The sequence below is a fragment of the Engystomops pustulosus genome, chromosome 8, assembly GCF_040894005.1.
Source record: "Engystomops pustulosus chromosome 8, aEngPut4.maternal, whole genome shotgun sequence".
Taxonomy (NCBI): domain Eukaryota; kingdom Metazoa; phylum Chordata; class Amphibia; order Anura; family Leptodactylidae; genus Engystomops; species Engystomops pustulosus.
The window spans coordinates 97,826,778-97,845,502 of record NC_092418.1 but is presented as its reverse complement, the minus strand read 5'-3'; the positions used below and the strand labels follow the sequence as shown (position 1 = coordinate 97,845,502).

General features: G+C 40.7%; 1 protein-coding gene across 4 annotated transcripts in view; it reads right to left on the bottom strand.

Annotated features, from left to right (window-relative positions):
* The window catches only part of ITGB6 (integrin subunit beta 6), a 117,299-nt gene that overhangs the window by 19,036 nt on the left and 79,538 nt on the right, over nucleotides 1-18,725 (bottom strand). For all 4 annotated transcript variants that reach the window (XM_072121906.1, XM_072121907.1, XM_072121908.1 and 1 more), the window contains 2 exons: nucleotides 13,600-13,689; nucleotides 1,629-1,763 (listed from right to left, as the gene is read on the bottom strand). In XM_072121906.1, coding sequence (XP_071978007.1) covers nucleotides 1,629-1,763; nucleotides 13,600-13,689 — 225 coding nt within the window. The remainder of the gene's footprint in view (nucleotides 1-1,628; nucleotides 1,764-13,599; nucleotides 13,690-18,725) is intronic.

The window sequence follows — 18,725 nt, the reverse complement described above, 5'->3', positions numbered from 1 at the left end:
CCTTTCAGCTAAAAACAGGAAACTGAGGCTACAATTTGCACAATTGGACAGTAGAAGATTGGAAAAACGTTGCCTGGTCTGATGAGTCTCGATTTCTGCTGTGACATTCGGATGGTAGGGTCAGAATTTGGCGTCAACAACATGAAAGCATGTACCCATTCTGCCTTGTATCAACGGTTCAGGCTGGTGGTGGTGGTGTCATGGTGTGGGGAATATTTTCTTGGCACTCTTTGGGCCCCTTGGTACCAATTGAGCATCGTTGCAATGCCACAGCCTACCTGAGTATTGTTGCTGACCATGTCCATCCCTTTATGACCACAATGTACCCAACATCTGATGGTTACTTTCAGCAGGATAATGCGCCATGTCATAAAGCTGGAATCATCTCAGACTGGCTTCTTGAACATGACAATAAGTTCACTGTACTCAAATGGCCTCCACAGTCACCAGATCTCAATCCAATAGAGCATCTTTGGGATGTGGTGGAACGGGAGATTCGCATCATGGATGTGCAGCCGACAAATCTGCGGCAACTGTGTGATGCCATCATGTCAATATGGACCAAAATCTCTGAGGAATGCTTCCAGCACCTTGTTGTATCTATGCCACGAAGAATTGAGGCAGTTCTGAAGGCAAAAGGACGTCCAACCTGTTACTAGCATGGTGTACCTAATAAAGTGGCCGGTGAGTGTATATGGTAGATATAAAACATATGAATAGGATGATACATACAATTATCATTAAATTGCTAAATACAGTAGGTAGATATGACATGAATAAAGTGAAAGAGATGATAGATAGATATGAGATAGATAGATAGATAGATAGATCAAGAAAGTCTGAGCAGCACGTCGGCTACCAAGGATTAGGCCTTAAATGCTCCTTCTCGTCTGAGCATTCACATTCAGTTTCATTAATCTGCCATATATAAACATTTCTTCAATTAGATGTTATTAAAATGTTCCTGTGTGGAGATAATTTCTCATAAATGTAGTCATATGGTCCCTTAGAAACAAGACTGTGTCCTTGGATACAACCACCTCTGCTGGAGAGATTGCACAAGGCAACAAAAAGTTTCTAAATATTAATTGTCCTAGGAGTTACTGCAGGTCCCACACCCGTCCTGTGGTAATGAACTCTGAATCCATGTGGTCAGGTAGGACACAATAGTGCATATCTAGCCACCGCTGCCAAAATGTAAGGTGGTCGTCTCCGAGGAAGCCATCTCGTTTCTAAGGGTCACCATGGCTACATTTATGAAAAATTATCTTCACACATGAACATTTTTTTTAATAACATCCAATTGAAAAAATGTTTACATATGGCAAATGAATTTGATTAAAACGTGAATGCCCAGATGGGGACACCCCTTTAAGCAAAAAACTACAAAAATTAAGCAGCAGAGCTTGGCGTTGATAAAGTTATGGTCATCTTTATTTCATGTTTTACAGTAGCGACGTTTTGTTTCGGCTTAAAAAAAGACTCGCTACTGTAAAACATGGAATAAAGATGACCACAACTTTCTCAACACCAACAACATAGATAGATAGATAGATAGATAGATAGATAGATAGATAGATAGAAATAGATAGACCATGTCTTTGCATTTAACTTGATTTTGTCCTTACCCTGTCTCCAACTTTGATCTTCTGGCACTTTTTACTATTTGGGGTGACTGTTTCATTGTTACAATTTGCGGTAAAGAAAAGGTTAAGTCCGTCAGTGTCCCCTGACACCTCGAGCTCAATTTCCGACCTCAGTTCCTAGGCAAAGAGAGAAGTGATTCAGCAATATTACAGAGAAACATTAACATTTAGTTACTATCTGCCAAAAGGTCAGCAATTTCTTACGGCCCCATGTGAATGTGTCTGTGAGTCACTGAGGCCTTAATCACCGCTAGCATGGCATTACTTACACCAAGAGTAAGCACTTTCTACATTGTCTGCGTCATGTTGTTTACAACGTGTAATTGAAACCCATGGAAAAATAATGGGGATTAACCTACAGCAAAAAGTCCTCCTATGGGAATACAATAGCAAATAATGCAAAGTCATCCATTTTCAGACGCAAGTTTAAAAATGTTTGTCCCGTAGTAATGGTAAATTTACAGACTACACCTAGGCACATGAGGGAACTACCTCTATCATATCCATCTGTCTGTGTATCTACAGAACATATATACTGTATCTATATATAGAATATCATGTATTTTAATAATAATAATCCTTTATTTATATAAACACAGATCATGCATCGCTGCACAGAACTTGCCAGAACTTGGGGCTCATAATTGAATCAACCTATCAGTATGTTTTGGAGTGTGGGAGGAAACCGGAGAACCCCGGAGGAAACCCACGCAAACACCGAGAGAACATACAAACTCTTTGCAGATTTTGACCCTGGGACTTGAACCCAGGATCCCAGTGCTGCAAGGCTGTAGTGATAACCACTGATCCACTGTGCTGCCCTACATTTTTTTTCTTTTTGCATCTTTTTCCAGCAGTTCTCCGTGTAGCAGTCTCCTGGTTTGAACCTAATTTGTCTTTATATTTCTCCTGCTTCCAGAGGTTTGGGCCTTATTTAACTTTGATTTGGACCTATATAGGTGCAAATAATTGCGCAATAGAACTCCAGCCCAAGAAAAGGCAATGGTATAATTTGTGCATCAAAATTGCACCTTTTTTTTTTTAGAGGAGCAAAAAATAGACTCACAACAGGCGCAAAGATAAAACTCAGAGAAGAGGGAAACAAGATAAATGACCCCCATTGTTTCTATTTACAGTATCTATCTATCATTATTATGAACCTACCAAAATGTCTATCTTTATAACATATCTATTTATTGTATCGATCTACGTTATCTTTATTTCTATGTATCTATCTATCCATCTTTCTATCTTTCTACAGTGTCTATTTATCTATCCACCTATCTCTTTGAAGGATGTGATCCTGTCTATCTATTAATGTAATCATGTAAATCATTTCAATAATGGATAATAGATGAACTATTTAGCTTGTATAGTAATATAAGTTAGGCTTTCTCGGACAAATAGTCATTGGATCAGGAAGTAATGAGATTATCTGTTTAATATTCTGCAGCACTTCAGTGAAAGTACTTATTACATTCCCATCAATCCCTATTCCCGGTGACTCAGATGCCAACACCCAGTCATTCCTTACTATCAGACAATGTTGGCAATGCAGATTAACAGAGATATAATAATACAATAATGACCCAGAGGACATCTCATACATGTACAATGCCTGTCTGTCTCCTGCATAGTTATAATGGATATTATAAGGTAGAGTCCATACTACTGCTGCTACTCTGTCAATGAATTAAAGGAAAAGGTGGAGAATGTGTAACACTCAGAGGTGCACCAGCCATGAGGTGAGTTGAGCCTCTTGCCTCAGGCAGCACCATCTGCAGCAAGATGGGGGGCAGCATCACAGGAGCAGTCACCTGCTACAAAGCAGAACTTGACACTTCAAAATAGTGTTATTTCGCACCAGATGTCAGCATGGGTGTATGGAGAACACAGGTGGTATGAAAACAACCTGATATATTACTACTGGATGGGGTGGAGGGCGCACTATTCCATAGCTTGCCTCAGGCAGCAGGCATCCCTGCTTTCACTAAACTTAAAAGTTTGTAATTGGACTGAATTTGGGGAAGTACAACATCTCCATGTAGTATATAAGACCCTTGTACTGTCAAGGATACACATGTACAGACGTAACCTCCTATCTGAAGTTTCTCCTCATATCTACACTCAGATGTCTAAGCAAGCATGTGTAAGCACGCCAAACTGACCCGACTCTAACCCATGACCCAGCAAGGTCTTCTGACACCCCATTTATCTTCTACGAGTCATAATCTGGTGACATGTCTACACATACAGTACTGCAAACACTACATGGCTTGGTGGTTCTTCATCTCCAACAAGAGCAAGATGCTAAATATATGGGTCTATATCAGGTTAATGTTCTCTTTTGCAAGAAGGTGTCATACCCACCTCCAAACCCAATGATTGACATGTGCTGAGTACACCTGGCAGGTGTGCACATCACCTCGGCCTCCAATTATAGGTATAACACAACACCTATCCTCTGAGATGCCCACTTATGGTTTCATCACCTCATTTCCTATCTGTAAAGTCTCGCCCCATCATGTCAAACCTTGTCACATTCCAACGATCCGATAGATATCTGAAAAAAATCTTATTATAAGCAGGAAAGAAAAGAATGTCAAGCGAGGCAATTGTTTGGTACTGCCCGAGAACATACACTGAACTACATGGAAAGTGTGCATGTTTTCTTATGGAAACATCTGTAATGAAGGAATTTCTAGTCAAGCTCCGGCATGTTGACCTGGTAGATGGCTCAGAATGTAATGCCCCAAGACATAGAAACCGGCAGAGTTTATTGTTATCTCCTGCAGATCCAGAGTAGAACAAAACCCTGGTCTCTGAGTAATTGTATCCCATAGCAATGGGGCGGCCATCAAGTAACATAATATATATATATCTCCAAAAATAGAAGATACATCCACCAGTGACCTTCCCAGTCATACAAGAAGCTTCTCAATCCAGGAAACCTGAAGACATGTTCAGTTATTGTTCAGACCAAATATCAGAGTAGAGTGAGGATGCGATTTTTTTGGCTATCGAAAAATCATATGGGTTGTAGCAGTCATGGTAAGGGCAAAGGGTGAGGCAGGGTTCATCCAGAGTAAGGCAAAGAACCCAATGGGGCATATGTACAAAGCTCCGAGATCCATTTTTATGTCAAACTTCGCACGTTCTTTCTAGTGCAAATAATAACAATAATAATTCCTTTATTTATATAGTGCCTACAGATTACGCAGCGCTGCACAGAGTTTACAATATTGGTCTCTGTCCTCAATGGGACTCACAATCTAATCATCCTACCAGTATGTTTTGGAGTGTGGGAGGAAACCAAAGGAAACCCACGCAAAGACGGAGAGAACATACAAACTCTTTGTAGATATTGCCCCTGGGACTTGAACCCAGGTCCCCAGCGCTGCAAGGCTGTAATGCTAACCACTAAGCCACCGTGCGGCCCTAACCGCTTGCACAGGTATTTAGGAAGTGTCCACACCACATATTTGTGGTGTGGGTGCACTAGTTTCTGCATGGAAGGGGCCGTTCTGGTGCTCAGTCGGACCGTGTGCCAGATTTGACATGCAAAGTCCAACAGAATTGTGTTGCACACCCCATGTTAAAGGTGATAGGTAATCTGTGAAAATAGGGAATTAGGGAAAAAAAGGGTATAAGAAATGTCCTGTCTAGAATTTTTGTGCTTTTATGTGAAATCTCACCCCTTCATCTACAAGAATTCACCTTCAAAGTCATGTGAAAATGAGCTGAGAAAAGTCAAATTTTGCTTGAGATTAGTCACTTTTATGTTTTGATGTTATTAGTTATATAGTAAACAGCTACAAAAATATAAAATTTTTTGTTATCACGCAAGTGTAAAAGTGTCTGCCTCTGTAATGTTACTAGATCTACCATACGGAGAGTAGGGTAACTTGAAGTTACTGAAGCAAATATGGAGAAGGACCTAGAACTATTGTGTATAATTTATAATATTATATGGAAAAGACACCTAATGGTTCCTGTACGGCTCAGGCGCTGAGTGCTTACTCTTACATTTCACGCCTGGATCTTGGGTCTACACTGCTGGTTCTGTAATAAATGATGTTTTCTTTGTATCTAATACACTTGCATCATGTAGCACATCACACCTATATACCCTTTCATCTAAATACATGGAAATGTCTTCATTACCTGATGGCACAAAGAACAACAATTCTTATCTTATCAGAGATAACAAATATAGAATAGTAATGACTACACATGAGACATTCCCCAGGGAGCCTGATAACATCGCTAACCACAGCACAGAGAGTCCTAGTACAACCCTGGAGAAGAGTCACATTAACTGCACAAAGTGCAACTACAAAGTGCAGGTACAAACACAACTAACCAAAATAATTCTAATTATGGACAAATATTATGTGGGCAGATTTTGTGTAGATATATTACATCTAGGGATGAACAGACCAACGTAAGATCAGATACGGCCAAAAAAACCCTTTAAAACTCCTCTTTGAGTCCAGTACCGAACCCGGATCAAGACCAGGTCCATGTCCCCAGTAACAGCCATGAACGGTCTTGGCCCCAATTGTGGGAGTTGAAGTGGTATTCCCATTTCAGCAAATACATCTTATTCTTTGGATGATGAAAAGTTATACAATTTTTCAATATACTTTTTTTTAATCAATTCCTCAAGGTTTTCTAGATCTCTGCTTGCTGTCCTTCTATAAGAAGTTTCTACGTTTGCTTCAAATGGACAGAAATCTGACCATGGTCACACAGGTGCACGGCTTGTTATATCACACAGCTCTGATTACTCTCTATGTGATATGTGTATAACGAACCGTGCCCCTCTGTGACCATGGTCAGATTACTGTCATCCACAAGTAGAAAACATAGAAGCTTCTTATAGAATGGCAGCAAGCAGAGATCTAGAAAACTGTAAAAAAAAACTGATACAGTAAGTAAACTGGAAAATTGTATAGCTTTACATCTTACAATCAATGGCATTAATTTGCTGAAATTGGAAATACCCCTTTAACTGTTTAAATGGCGCCAGAGCAGTCAGTGGTGAGCGCTGATCTTCCCCAAAATGACTGCATGCGGCAGAAATTTTGCCGGTGGGATTTATTGTTAATGTCGACGGGGGGAAGGTTTAGCCAGACCCGGACATGATGATCTATTGAGAAGTCATATTTTTTGTCTCCCTTTCAGGATAGGTTTACAATCTCCCGTTTTCCGTTTGTGTACAGGACATTATTACCAGGCTTCTAATCTAGCAGATGGGTCATTGCCTCGTAGTCCACATCATAAACAGTGCGGAGTAGTCTACTCCCTACTGCATTGGTTGTGCAGGTATGAAGATAGATAGAGTGCACCTCAAAGTAAACCCTCCTGCCACATAACTAGGGCTTCCTGGCGCCAGCACAACACCGCCTCCCCTTTTGCACTAGGCAGCCATCGGTAGTTACCTACCAATGGTAGGATCCATTGTCTTGATCACCATCGGTGGCTCTCCCCATGGAGCACCCAATGTATCCATAATCCATTCATCACACAGATGACCATTTTTTATCTTCTTGAACATCATAAAACTAAAAGACTATGACTATAAGATTTATTAAAGGGGTTTTACATATTCATGGGGGTCGAGGAAAAAAAGAGCACATACTTACCGCAGTCAGGGTCCCGATTACTGAGTTGCTCCAGTACTTGTAGTTTTGGGCTTTGTACCCAATCAGAAGTTTCACGGTGTCATGGGACCCGCTCCATCCACTGACTGGCCTCCTCAGACATGGGACGTTACTTCCGCCTTACACGTAGACTTTACCTCCTCTGGTCCAATGAGATTGGGTAGTGAATGAAGCAGGTGCTGTGACCTTCCGCTCGGGTACTGGATGTACTGGAACCATTTGGGAATCGGGAGCCATAAAGGGTAGGTATGTGTTCTTATTTTTTGCATTCATGGAAAACACAATTTCATACAAATGAGATATTGGGGCACATTTACTTATCCATTGCCGCGATTCACAAAGATTGTGCGCCCGATATCCTGCATGTGTCGCTTCCTCGCTCAGGTCCGCCGGAGTTCACCTTCTTCTTCCCAGTGCATGTAAGTGCATTGTGTTGCGACACAATTTAAAATTTAAATCCCACACTTAGTCCGAATCAGTCGGATCATCCAACAGCCCGCCCCCGATTTCTGTTGCATGAAAGCAGCGCAGCTGCGCCACAATTTGATCAGATGCGACACAATCCCAGCGCAAACCCCTGTTAAATACCCATCAAAGCTGCACAAATCCAGAAAACAGCGAACAGTCCAACGAAAGTGCGATCAGCGACCCTAAGAAAATAGGTCCCCATTGGAGCGTTCCGGTAGTACATTATTTTTTCCTATCCAGTATTTTGTGAACTTGGACATCTTGTTACCTACAGATTGTTATACACACACGCCACTTAAAAAAAAGAAAAATTGCTCTCAATTGATAATGTCAGAGTTGTTTTTTGGTGTCAGCCAAGGGGAACGTGCTGGGATCAGGCCGTGACTCACACTCACAACATGTGTTATCATTGCTCACTACACAAATATTTTGGCCTCCTGTACTTTTCCTTCTCAGGTGAATCCAACTTTATGATTGTCGAACTGTAAGTAAAAGGTAAAATCTTAGTTTATTACAGTATTTTACTGTTGGAGCCTGTAATTGTGGAGAGGACCTGTGACCGCTCCGGAGATGTTTTTGTTAGTAAATAGAACCCTGTGAAATAACAATTCTCAGAATTGTTCCGTTTCTGAGGGACATTTAAAAATAAATCGACACTTCCCAATCAGTCCTTGGTAACATACGGTAGTAACCAGAGCCAGTACCAGCACTAGGCATACCCGGGCAAGTGCCGTGGCCCAGAGCTGCTGGGGCGGGGGGCGACATAAGGCTGTACAAAATGAATCCATGAGGGTGAGGGGGGCTTTATATAAAATAATCATAAGTTAGATGTTTATAAAATTGAGATTATTTTAGGGAACAGGAGACTGTTTTAGTTACTGAATTTATAATGCTGCCACGTGAGTTCACTGCAAAGGGGCCCACTGAGGCTCTGTCACCCAGGGGCCTTCTGAAACCTGGAGCCGACCCTGGTAGTAACGTTGGTAAAAACTATCTAATAGGAATAAGAGACATGCAGAGTTAGAGGAAAGGACGTTCCAGAATTTATATTGTATGCGCAATACAAGTATTTTCTAAAACAGACAAGTCAGCAGAGGTGACAGGTCCTCTTTATTTGTTTACTCATCTCTGAGCTGTGCAGGGAACCCGTAGTCCAGGACAGTGACCGGGTCATAATGATGTCCTTCTACTTTCTGAGAGATTCAGTATTATAGAGGACTTTGAACACATAAAGGAGTCATGGGGGCGGAGAGGAGTCACATATACTGCCCCATGCTGGCCTGACTGATGTACAATAGGACAAGCACATCCTAATAAGCTACATGCAACAGCTGCCTCCTAGACATGTGATGATGTACCTGGCCATCAAACAAGCCAAGTGGGGACATCCCAGTATGACTCTTCTCCAGCCCGTGACCCTTTACAGGTCATCTGAATACCGTGTTCAAAGATCTATTTCTGCATAATGCTGAATCATGCAGAATATGGCAGGACATCATTGTGATGTGACTCTGTCCTGCATATCAGGATGATATTAGGTGTGGGTTTAAATCCTCATGACAGGTTCCCTTTAAAGAGGGCCTGTCAGCAGCTCTTATACATGACTCAACCAGGTAACGTATGAAATATCAATTCCTTATTTTATGTTAAAAGGAACCAGTTTACCAATATAAAAAGTATAAATAGTTACCTTATATACTCGAGTATAAGCCGACCCGAGTATAAGCCGAGGCCCCTAATTTTACCACAAAATACTGGGAAAACCTATTGACTTGAGTATAAGCCGAGGGTGGGAAATGCATTGGTCACAGTCTCCCCAGTATATAGCCAGCCAGCCCCTGCCCCAGTGTATATAGCCAGCCAGCCCCTGCCCCAGTGTATATAGCCTGCCAGCCCCTGCCCCAGTGTATATAGCCTGCCAGCCCCTGCCCCAGTGTATATAGCCAGCCAGCCCCTGCCCCAGTGTATATAGCCTGCCAGCCCCTGCCCCAGTGTATATAGCCTGCCGCCACTGCCGGACAGATCGCACAGAAGATATACAGGGGTCGCCGGAAAGGTGAGTTTAGATATATTTATTTTTTTTGACTCGAGTATAAGCCGAGTTTGGCTTTTTCAGCACATTTTTTGTGCTGAAAAACTAGGCTTATACTCGAGTATATAAGGTATGCACATCACTCCATGAAGTTCAGGGGGTACAACTAGGATACCACTCATAGTAAAGAACATTTGTCACTTTAGTTAGTTACCATCCATTCATAGTGATAATTTGACTAGACAATCCAAAAAACAGTAACGTTTTGGTTTGTCTCTATGCGGACCGAAACATTCAAATTCTCACAACAAATAAATAATATCCTTATGAACATCAGGGGCGTAACTTGAAGGTGTGGTTGCAAAAGGGCCAAAGAAATCTAGGGGGCCCATATGGTTTGCTTTTCCTATAATAGAAGACTAGAACTATATAACCATACATTATAATTGGGGACCTGACACACATTTTGCACTGCACAGCTTCAATTTACGCTACTGATGAGCATCTAACTAAAGGGCCAAATTTTTTACACTACAAAGTCCCAAGTCATATGCAAAAGAGTCACTTTTTGTCTGAGATGAGTCACTCATCCGAGATGAGGCTGGGATGGGAAAATCGTTTCCGGTACCCCAACATTGCAGACTACAGCAGCTTTGGTATCATATTAAAGCTCAGAATCTCATCTTCCAAATTGCACCAGGGTGGTGGCTCTGTGAGCTACAGAACGGAGCCTGATGAAGGATGTTTCATCAAAGGGGACCTAGAAAACCCCTTTAAAAAGGTGAAAAGTCGTATTGGCATTCAGTGAGGAGTTAAATTGTAGTGGACGCAAAATAAAATTTATTTCCTGTTTTCAAAAGCATCCGCAAAGTTATGGACAGGTTCCTAGTGCCGAGTGCATTACAACAAACCCCAGTGCTTCAGCAAATGACTAAGACATGAAGAATTTATTTCTTAATATTGTAGGTTTTTACCAGTGGTTCTATGGCAGGAACCTGGGGGCTCTACAACTTAAGTAATTTAATGAACTCTTCTAAAACCAACTCCTACATCTCCGACACTTACTATGGGAGAAAGGACTCAGCCGCCTAATGTCCCCTTCTCCTTCTTCTTGTGCAGAAGTGACTTTCCTTTGCATTGCTAAATTAAATTTCCCCTCTCCCTGGCTTCATACTGACTTAACAGCATTATAATAGTCTTAGTCATGGCCGCCTTTATTTTGTAAGTCTGGCCCATTAAGCAGCTGCGGCAGATAAAATAGTGTGTCATATTATACAGCCATTAATGTCAAATGTGATTACATAGCCAAGATAGGAAGGAGAGAGGGCTGGTGGCTAATGTAAGCCCGGACCGCGCAAGGCTTGAGTTCATTACTAGCGCTGCGTGATACAACGTATCTATATTGGTTTTGCCACTGTAGCACTTAAACAGAAAAGCGATTTGTATCATCTGGATCCACATGAAACCAAATAGTCCAGTAATGGAGTTTTTAACCCAGTTTTCACCAAAGTGATGAGCATAGCAATGCGTAGGATAACAGAGCGCTCGTCCGACCGTAAGCGGAAGAAGCAACATTTGTCTTGTGTTATCCTATTATATCGCCTTATGTATCCTTTGAGATAACATTTTAGCTTATGTTATAGCGGCGGAAACACTTATGGTGCGAGTAAGAATCTGTATCCCATTATGTGAGGATGTTCACAGACTATAATGTAGAAAATTCTCAGTTATCTGTAATTAAAGGGGTTTGTCTGCTTGTCGGAATAGTCCCTTGATAATGTGAAGGTTGTAAAGTGTCCCTCATATGGGAAAACCCAGTTAAAAGCTAGAATCTGTGTTCAATTGGGATACCCATGGCCCACCTATAAATCCGTTATTGGTGCCTAACACAGCTACATGCAAATATTACCCAAAACTCATTCACACATTTAATTCAGTAGAAGATCCCTACCCTCAGACTGTTATGGTCCCAGGAGCCCATCAGTAACCTACAGACTGGTTCTTTTAAAAGGAACCCATCATCAGGATTTTTCATTTTGACCTAATGACATGTTGCCATTGGCTTTTCATAGTAATAACCAATCTTCTTTTAGTATTAACATTGTTAGTTCCATTCAGATTTAAAATAATGTACCTGTATACCTGGTTTATCTTGTATACCTGGCTCAATGTCAGCGATGAGGTGGAGTCATGAAGGTGTCTATTACAATCCTGTGTCATCACAGCTCTGGTAGATAGCTCTCCTTCCTTCTTCCCTCGTGCAGGCGTGAGCCGACCTCGTGCTGCAAGCAAATCTAAGTCAGCTCATGTCTGCAGGAGGGAGCAGGAGGAAGGGAGGAGGGAGAGCTGTGAATGCTGTGAGAAGATAATGATGATGAAGCCCACATGACTCTATTGTCTTTGCTGGCAGAGAGCCAGGTATACTTTTGTGTACTAATAAAACGGAATGGAACCAAGAATGTTAATTATAAAAAAAGATGTGTAATTAGTATTAAAGGGAAACCTCCGCAGCCCTTTCTCTGACTCCCCCCATGTCCCTATAAAGTATAGTGAGCACATTGCCAAACGTGTTTTTATAATTAAACTGACTTTTTCTGTTAAAATGAAAAGATAGATGAAAGTTTACCTTTCCTGTGTCCCATGAGTGTGGCCCCCTTAATAATCTGCTCTTTTGTGCGCCTATATCAAATAAAAGGGATATGTATGTTTTTTAAATTGGAAATGGAAGCATGATGGTGCAGTTTCCCAAGGTGGGGGGGTGGGGGACCGCTCCTCGCTGACCACTCCCATGAGACAATGGACACTTCTCTGCAGAGAAAAAGGTAAACCTGTATCTAACTTATTGCACACTATTCTCCAGAAAAAGGGCTCCTGGTGACAGGTTCCCTTTAAAAATGGGAACCTGTCATTAGGTCAAAATGGGAAATCCTTATGACAGATTCCCTTTAACTTACTTCTTCTTACCTATGTGAATCAGAAATACATGCACATGCAGCATAAGACTTCTGCCATGCACTGTTCATGCAAGGGTTGGGAAGCCACCTAACTCAGGGGTCCACCGGTGGATTCATTCAAAATTTGCTTAATAGAAACTTTGCAAAAAATTTTTTATGATTTAATTCAATACAAATCTATTTGGTCCGAACCGATACGGCTTTAGTTGCCCTTTAAACTGCCATATAACTTCCTCAGGTCATCTAAAACTTTTTTTTACAAATTATTTCATTTTCAGGTTCCACTTATAATAACAGAAGTCTAGTTGTTGTGGCGGAATCGGACAAACACGGAAACCATCAAAAGTCCATCAGAATCAATAGACATTTTAACAGATTTTTAACTTCCAATTTAATTGTATGTAGAAGACTGGTTTGAGACGAATTGGAAAAAATTGCATTGGATTCGGTGCCTGAAAATTGCCAAAAAATTCTACAAATGACAAGTGCAAATAGTCGGAGGTGTTGGAAATGACGGCATCATAATTCAGATCAGTGATCGGCAAGCCATCTCTGGTGGACTGGCAGGGATCACAGTGTGGCAAGTGATTTACCAGATAATTTATATTTTATTTGAAATGATAAATGATATTTTAATGAAAAGGTTTGTTAATTAATTTTATGTTGTTTCCCGCTATTACTACATTAAAAAAAAAAAAACAGCAATATAGTAATTTAATTGTTCGAGCTCTTACCCACAACACACCCTGAAGCTATGTGCCATTCTGCAGCAGCCATGAGAAAACAATATCACATCAGGACAAGATAATAATACAAAGAATCTGAAACCTTACTTTGTATGCAGATAAAATTAGCTGTAATACATTCCCAGAATCTTTGTTCAGTAGTCCCACGGTGGCTCCGGGTATAAGTTTCGCATATTTCTGTAATAAACAAGGAAAACATAATAATTCTACAGTGAAACACAGACTGTATAGTTTTTGTAATATTGAGTTGCTGGGCAGCAGAATCTGGGGAAATTTTATGATGAGATTCCAATGCCGATCCGGTATTCTGATGATTTTGACATATAGTGGGCAAGTCTGACCTTAAACCCTTAACGACCTGGCCCTTTTTTATTTTTTCATTTCCATTTTTCACTTTCCACCTTCAAAAATCTATAACTTTATTCTTACACGTAAAGAGCTCTGTGACGGCTTGTTTTCTGCATAACAAATTGCACTTCATAGTGATGGTATTGAATATTCCATGTCATGTACTGGGAAGCAGGAAAAAAAATTCCAAATGCAGTGAAAATGGTGAAAAAAAACGCATTTTCTTGTGGGCTTGGATTTTACGGCTTTCACTGTGCGCCCCAAATTACATGTCTACTTAATTCTTTGGGTCGCTGCGATCACGGGGATACCAAATTTGTATAGGTTCTATAATGTTTTCATACATTTACAAAAATTAAAACCTCCTGTACAAAAACTTTTTTTTGGATTTTGCCATATTCTGGCGCTAATAGCCTTTTCATACTTTGGTCTACGGAGCTGTAGATGGTGTCATTTTATGTGAATTTTGATGACGGGTTCAATGCTACTATTTTTAGGACTGTACGACCTTTTGATCACTTTTTATTTAATTTTTTAAATATTTTTCAAAATGGAAAAAAAGTGCCATTTTCGACTTTAGGCGCTATTTTCCGTTACGGGTGAAACGCAGTAAAAAACAGTTATTATATTTTGATAGATGTTTTTATGATTTTTACTGTTTTACTTTTTGAAGCCACCGGCGGCGATCGATGGGATAACACCCGTGATTGGTGTTAGTGGTATGTCTTTGCTGCAGTATGCAGCAAAGACTTACCGGCTATGGAAAGGGCTCAGCCCGTGAGCCCTCTTCATGTACCCGCCGCCTGCCGTACTATTATGCCGCGCGTCGGTAAGGGGTTAAAAAGTATTCTCATTTCAGCAAAAATTAGTCGATTTTTGAAGGAAGGGTAGAGGCTACAGATAAGAAATATAAGGAGATGACCACAGACACTGTGCCTGGATCTATGAATGTCCCTGGTTTATCATTCTGGATTTTCAAGGTAGATTTCCTTTAAAGGGGTGGTCCCATTTCAGCAAATAAATGTTATTGTTTGTTTAATGAAAAGTTATCCAATTTTCCAATATACTTTCTGTATTGATTCCTCATGGTTTTCTAGATCTCTGCTTGCCGTCATTCTATAGGAAGCTTCTATGTTTAATTCCAGTAGACAGAAATATGACCCTGGTCATGTGATGGTCACACAGGTGCACGGCTCATTAGTATCATAGAGACTAATCTGAGCTGTAGGTTATAATGTCCCATGTACCTGTGTGACCATGCAATGTCTACCACAAGTTTGGTCACATGAAATCACAGCAGCCTCCATGGACTTCTACTCCTCCCCATCCTCCATGGAAGCTGCTGCGATTTCATGTGATCAGATACATACATGAGGCAGATGTTGTAAATGTTACAGGGTAAAGGACCTTAGATGACATCACCCCGGTCACATGACATAAAGTGCTCAATGATGTAACAGAACTATCTCCAATTTTCTAACATTGCAGCCATGGAGAGGAACCATTTAGGGATAAGGTTGATGCTTTTTAATCATAGTTTTTAATGAAGTCTTTATTTTGGGTGGGTTCATGTAAATGGCAGGTTTTCTTTAGGAAGGAAGTATGAAAGGCCTGTATTATATCTGATAAGGTTCTGCATTGGAGTGAAGTCTAGTTCGCTTTGTGGTCACATAATTGGGCTTTCTGCATAGTCCTGAGTTAGAGGAAGAAGTGTCATCGCTGTGAAAGAAGAATTTCTGAGGAAAGAAATATCTTATGTCGGTCTCTTTAGTAATACCTGAGGATTTGTCTCTGCCAACATTCCTTGAATTCTATCCCAACTACACTGTTACTATTTGACTTGGAGCTCTGCCCGAAGTTATTTCCAAGTTACTCTGAGAATACAAATATTTCTTAATATATAATAGCGTGTCATCCGCCAGGCTATGAGGGTAGGGATCGCCGGAGATAAAATACATCAAGTTTGTATTTTAATTTATTTTTTTTTTGTTAAGCTCCTTTCAATCTGGCAAAGAAACAATGTTGACTCCATGAAGCAGATGCTTCAAAAATCAGTGATGGGAAATTCTAAATTCTCTGATATTGAAACGGTATAGTACAATATGGTACTTATAGTATGTCTTATTTGTTTCAACTGATATGAGTCTGATATTTTTGGACTATTTTTTTTTACTTTGTAAAAAAATTTTTAATTTTTTTTGAGCTTATGTATCGTATGGTTCCCCCCCAAAAAATGTAATCACACAGAAATTCAGACTAGTTTTTTACCCGTCTTTATGCTATCTGTGATTTTTGTGGATAGCATGGCTGACCCATTGTTTTCTATGTGGCTATTCACATGTCGTTTCTTTTCCCAGACGTTTGGAAGAAATGGCGGCATGTACTAATTTATTCTCACCTGTAGACCATGAACATCCATAGAAGTCAATGGACTGCAGAAATAAAACCATTTCTCTTCTCAGGTGATGCTGGTTATTTAGGTATTTTGAAATCTAATATTAGGCAACCATACATTTTTATTGTGGACATGAACAAAATGGATGTGGATTTAAAGGGAACCTGTCACCAGAGACCCATTTTTGGCTTGCACCAGTCCCCACAGAGCATAGTGCATACACTGCCAAACAGTTTTTGTATTAAAAATTGCTTTTACAGAAAAAAAGGTTTGTTATATTTTGTCTTACAATGCCATGTGCTCTGTGACTAGGCACTTGTCCCCTGGGAGTGGCTAAAGAGGACCGGTTCCCCCACCCACCCTTGGGAAACCTCTCCTCCATGTGTCTTTTTCAAATTAAAAAAACCTTCCGTCTGAACTCTGCCCCCTTTTTTTTCCCCCCTGCAGATGTCATCCATAGATGTTCCAACCACCGTGGGCGGGGAACCACTCCTCTATAGCCACGCCCAGAGGACGAGTGCCTAGCAACAGCTCACATGGCATTGTAAGGAAAATATAACATATCTTTTTTTCTGTAAAAATACAAAATACTATTTGGTTGTGTATGTACTATGCTCTGAGGGGACTAGTGGGAAGCCAAAAATGGGTCTCCTTGTGACAGGTTCCCTGTAATATGGACACAACACAGACACAATATTGAAACATTTTTTTGCAGACACCCAATGGACATTGCAGACAATCGGAAAAAACCTATTATAAAATATATATTTTTTATTACTGAGTTTTGTAAATTTTTTTGTATATTGTATGTTTCCCAAAATGTCATAAAAAACATCTGGGCAAAAAGATCACCACTCTACCTGTGGTGACATAAGTCCACTAAGACACAGCAATGTTATGACTCACTGCCAGGGCCGGCGTCAGCACAGGGCATACCGGGGCAAGTGCCAGGGCCCAGAGGTGCTTGGGGCCCACATAAGGCTGTGCATAAAAAAATCATGGGGAGAGGGGAGCTTTATATAAAATAACCATGAGGGGGCTGTTTGGGATGATAAACTAGGGAATATTTTAGGGAACAGGAGACTGTTTTAGTTTCTGAATTTTTAATGCTGCCACGTGAGTTCACTGCAAAGGGGCCCACTGAGGCTCTGTCGCCCAGGGGCCTTCTGAAACCTGGAGCCGACCCTGGTCACTGCCCTTATTCCCTACATAGCAGCTCTACATTAGAAGGGATGTCCAGGTATTATTGAGGCTTTGGGTCAAAGAATAATTTGTTCCATGTCCTATATGTATCTGAAAGTGGCAAATACATTGGCAGCTCCTGTTTCCTTATATACAAGCTGTGGCCTTTGTTATAGCTTCAAGACCTTCGCTTTGTTTAGAAATGGCCAAAAGAAATCAGTACTGGGACTAAGTAAAGGCTATCCAATGAGCAAACACTTATTATCTAGCTTGTTGACTGGCCACTAGCTTAAATACTTGGACAACCCCTTTAAAATCAAACATGATAAACAAGGGACACTTACTCATAGATATAGGGACCGTGGCTGTGGTAATCTTCTTATATTTGTTATCCATGGTCTCCTTCCTTCTAAACTAAATGTTTACAATTATGCTAATAAGTCTCTTGGGGGTGTTACTAGAGCCCATCCGTGCTGTAGCTTCAGAGGCTGTTACACTGTCTACTCCCCCTGGTCTTCTAACTCAGCACTTTTCCCTCTGCCTGCTGTAGTCACACAGAATGGGAGGGGGAACTGCCCATGTACAGTGTAACAGCCTGTGAGGCTGCAGCCCCTCCCCATGTCCCATGTCCCATGCCTCTTCTCTGCAAGTCATATAAACACGGTTATGGTCTTTTACCCAGTAAGATTTGCAATGTCTACCAAAAGTTTTGTCACATGAAATCACAGCGTGCCTCCATGGACTTCCACTCCTCCCCATCCTCCATGGAGGCACGATGTGATTTCATGTGATCAGATACATACATGAGGCAGATGTTGTAAATGTTACAGGGTAATCGACGGGGTAAGAAGAGGCTTGGGTAACACCTCCCCTAGCACTTCTGTCTCATTAGCATAATTGTAAAAGTTGATTTTAGAAGGAAGGAGGCCATGGATAACAAATATAAAACAATTACCACAGTCCCGGTGCCTGGATCTCTGAGTAAGTGCCCCTGGTTTATCATGATGGATTTTGATGGTAGATTTTCTTTAACTCTTTGTTCTGAAACAATGGCACATTTGGAACAATGAAACAAAACCAGAAACTGTGTCACAAAAGTAACTTAAGAAAGAAGAAGGATTTTTTTTTCACCTAAGATTTCATACAATGGCAAATGAAACAGCGACAGATGTAAAAAACAAAACCAGCTAGAATTCTGTATTGTGAATTGCCAAGTATGTGACATATCAAACGTGAACCATATTTCTCTGATTATTGTTTCACATTCTTTAAAAGAAATTGAACATGA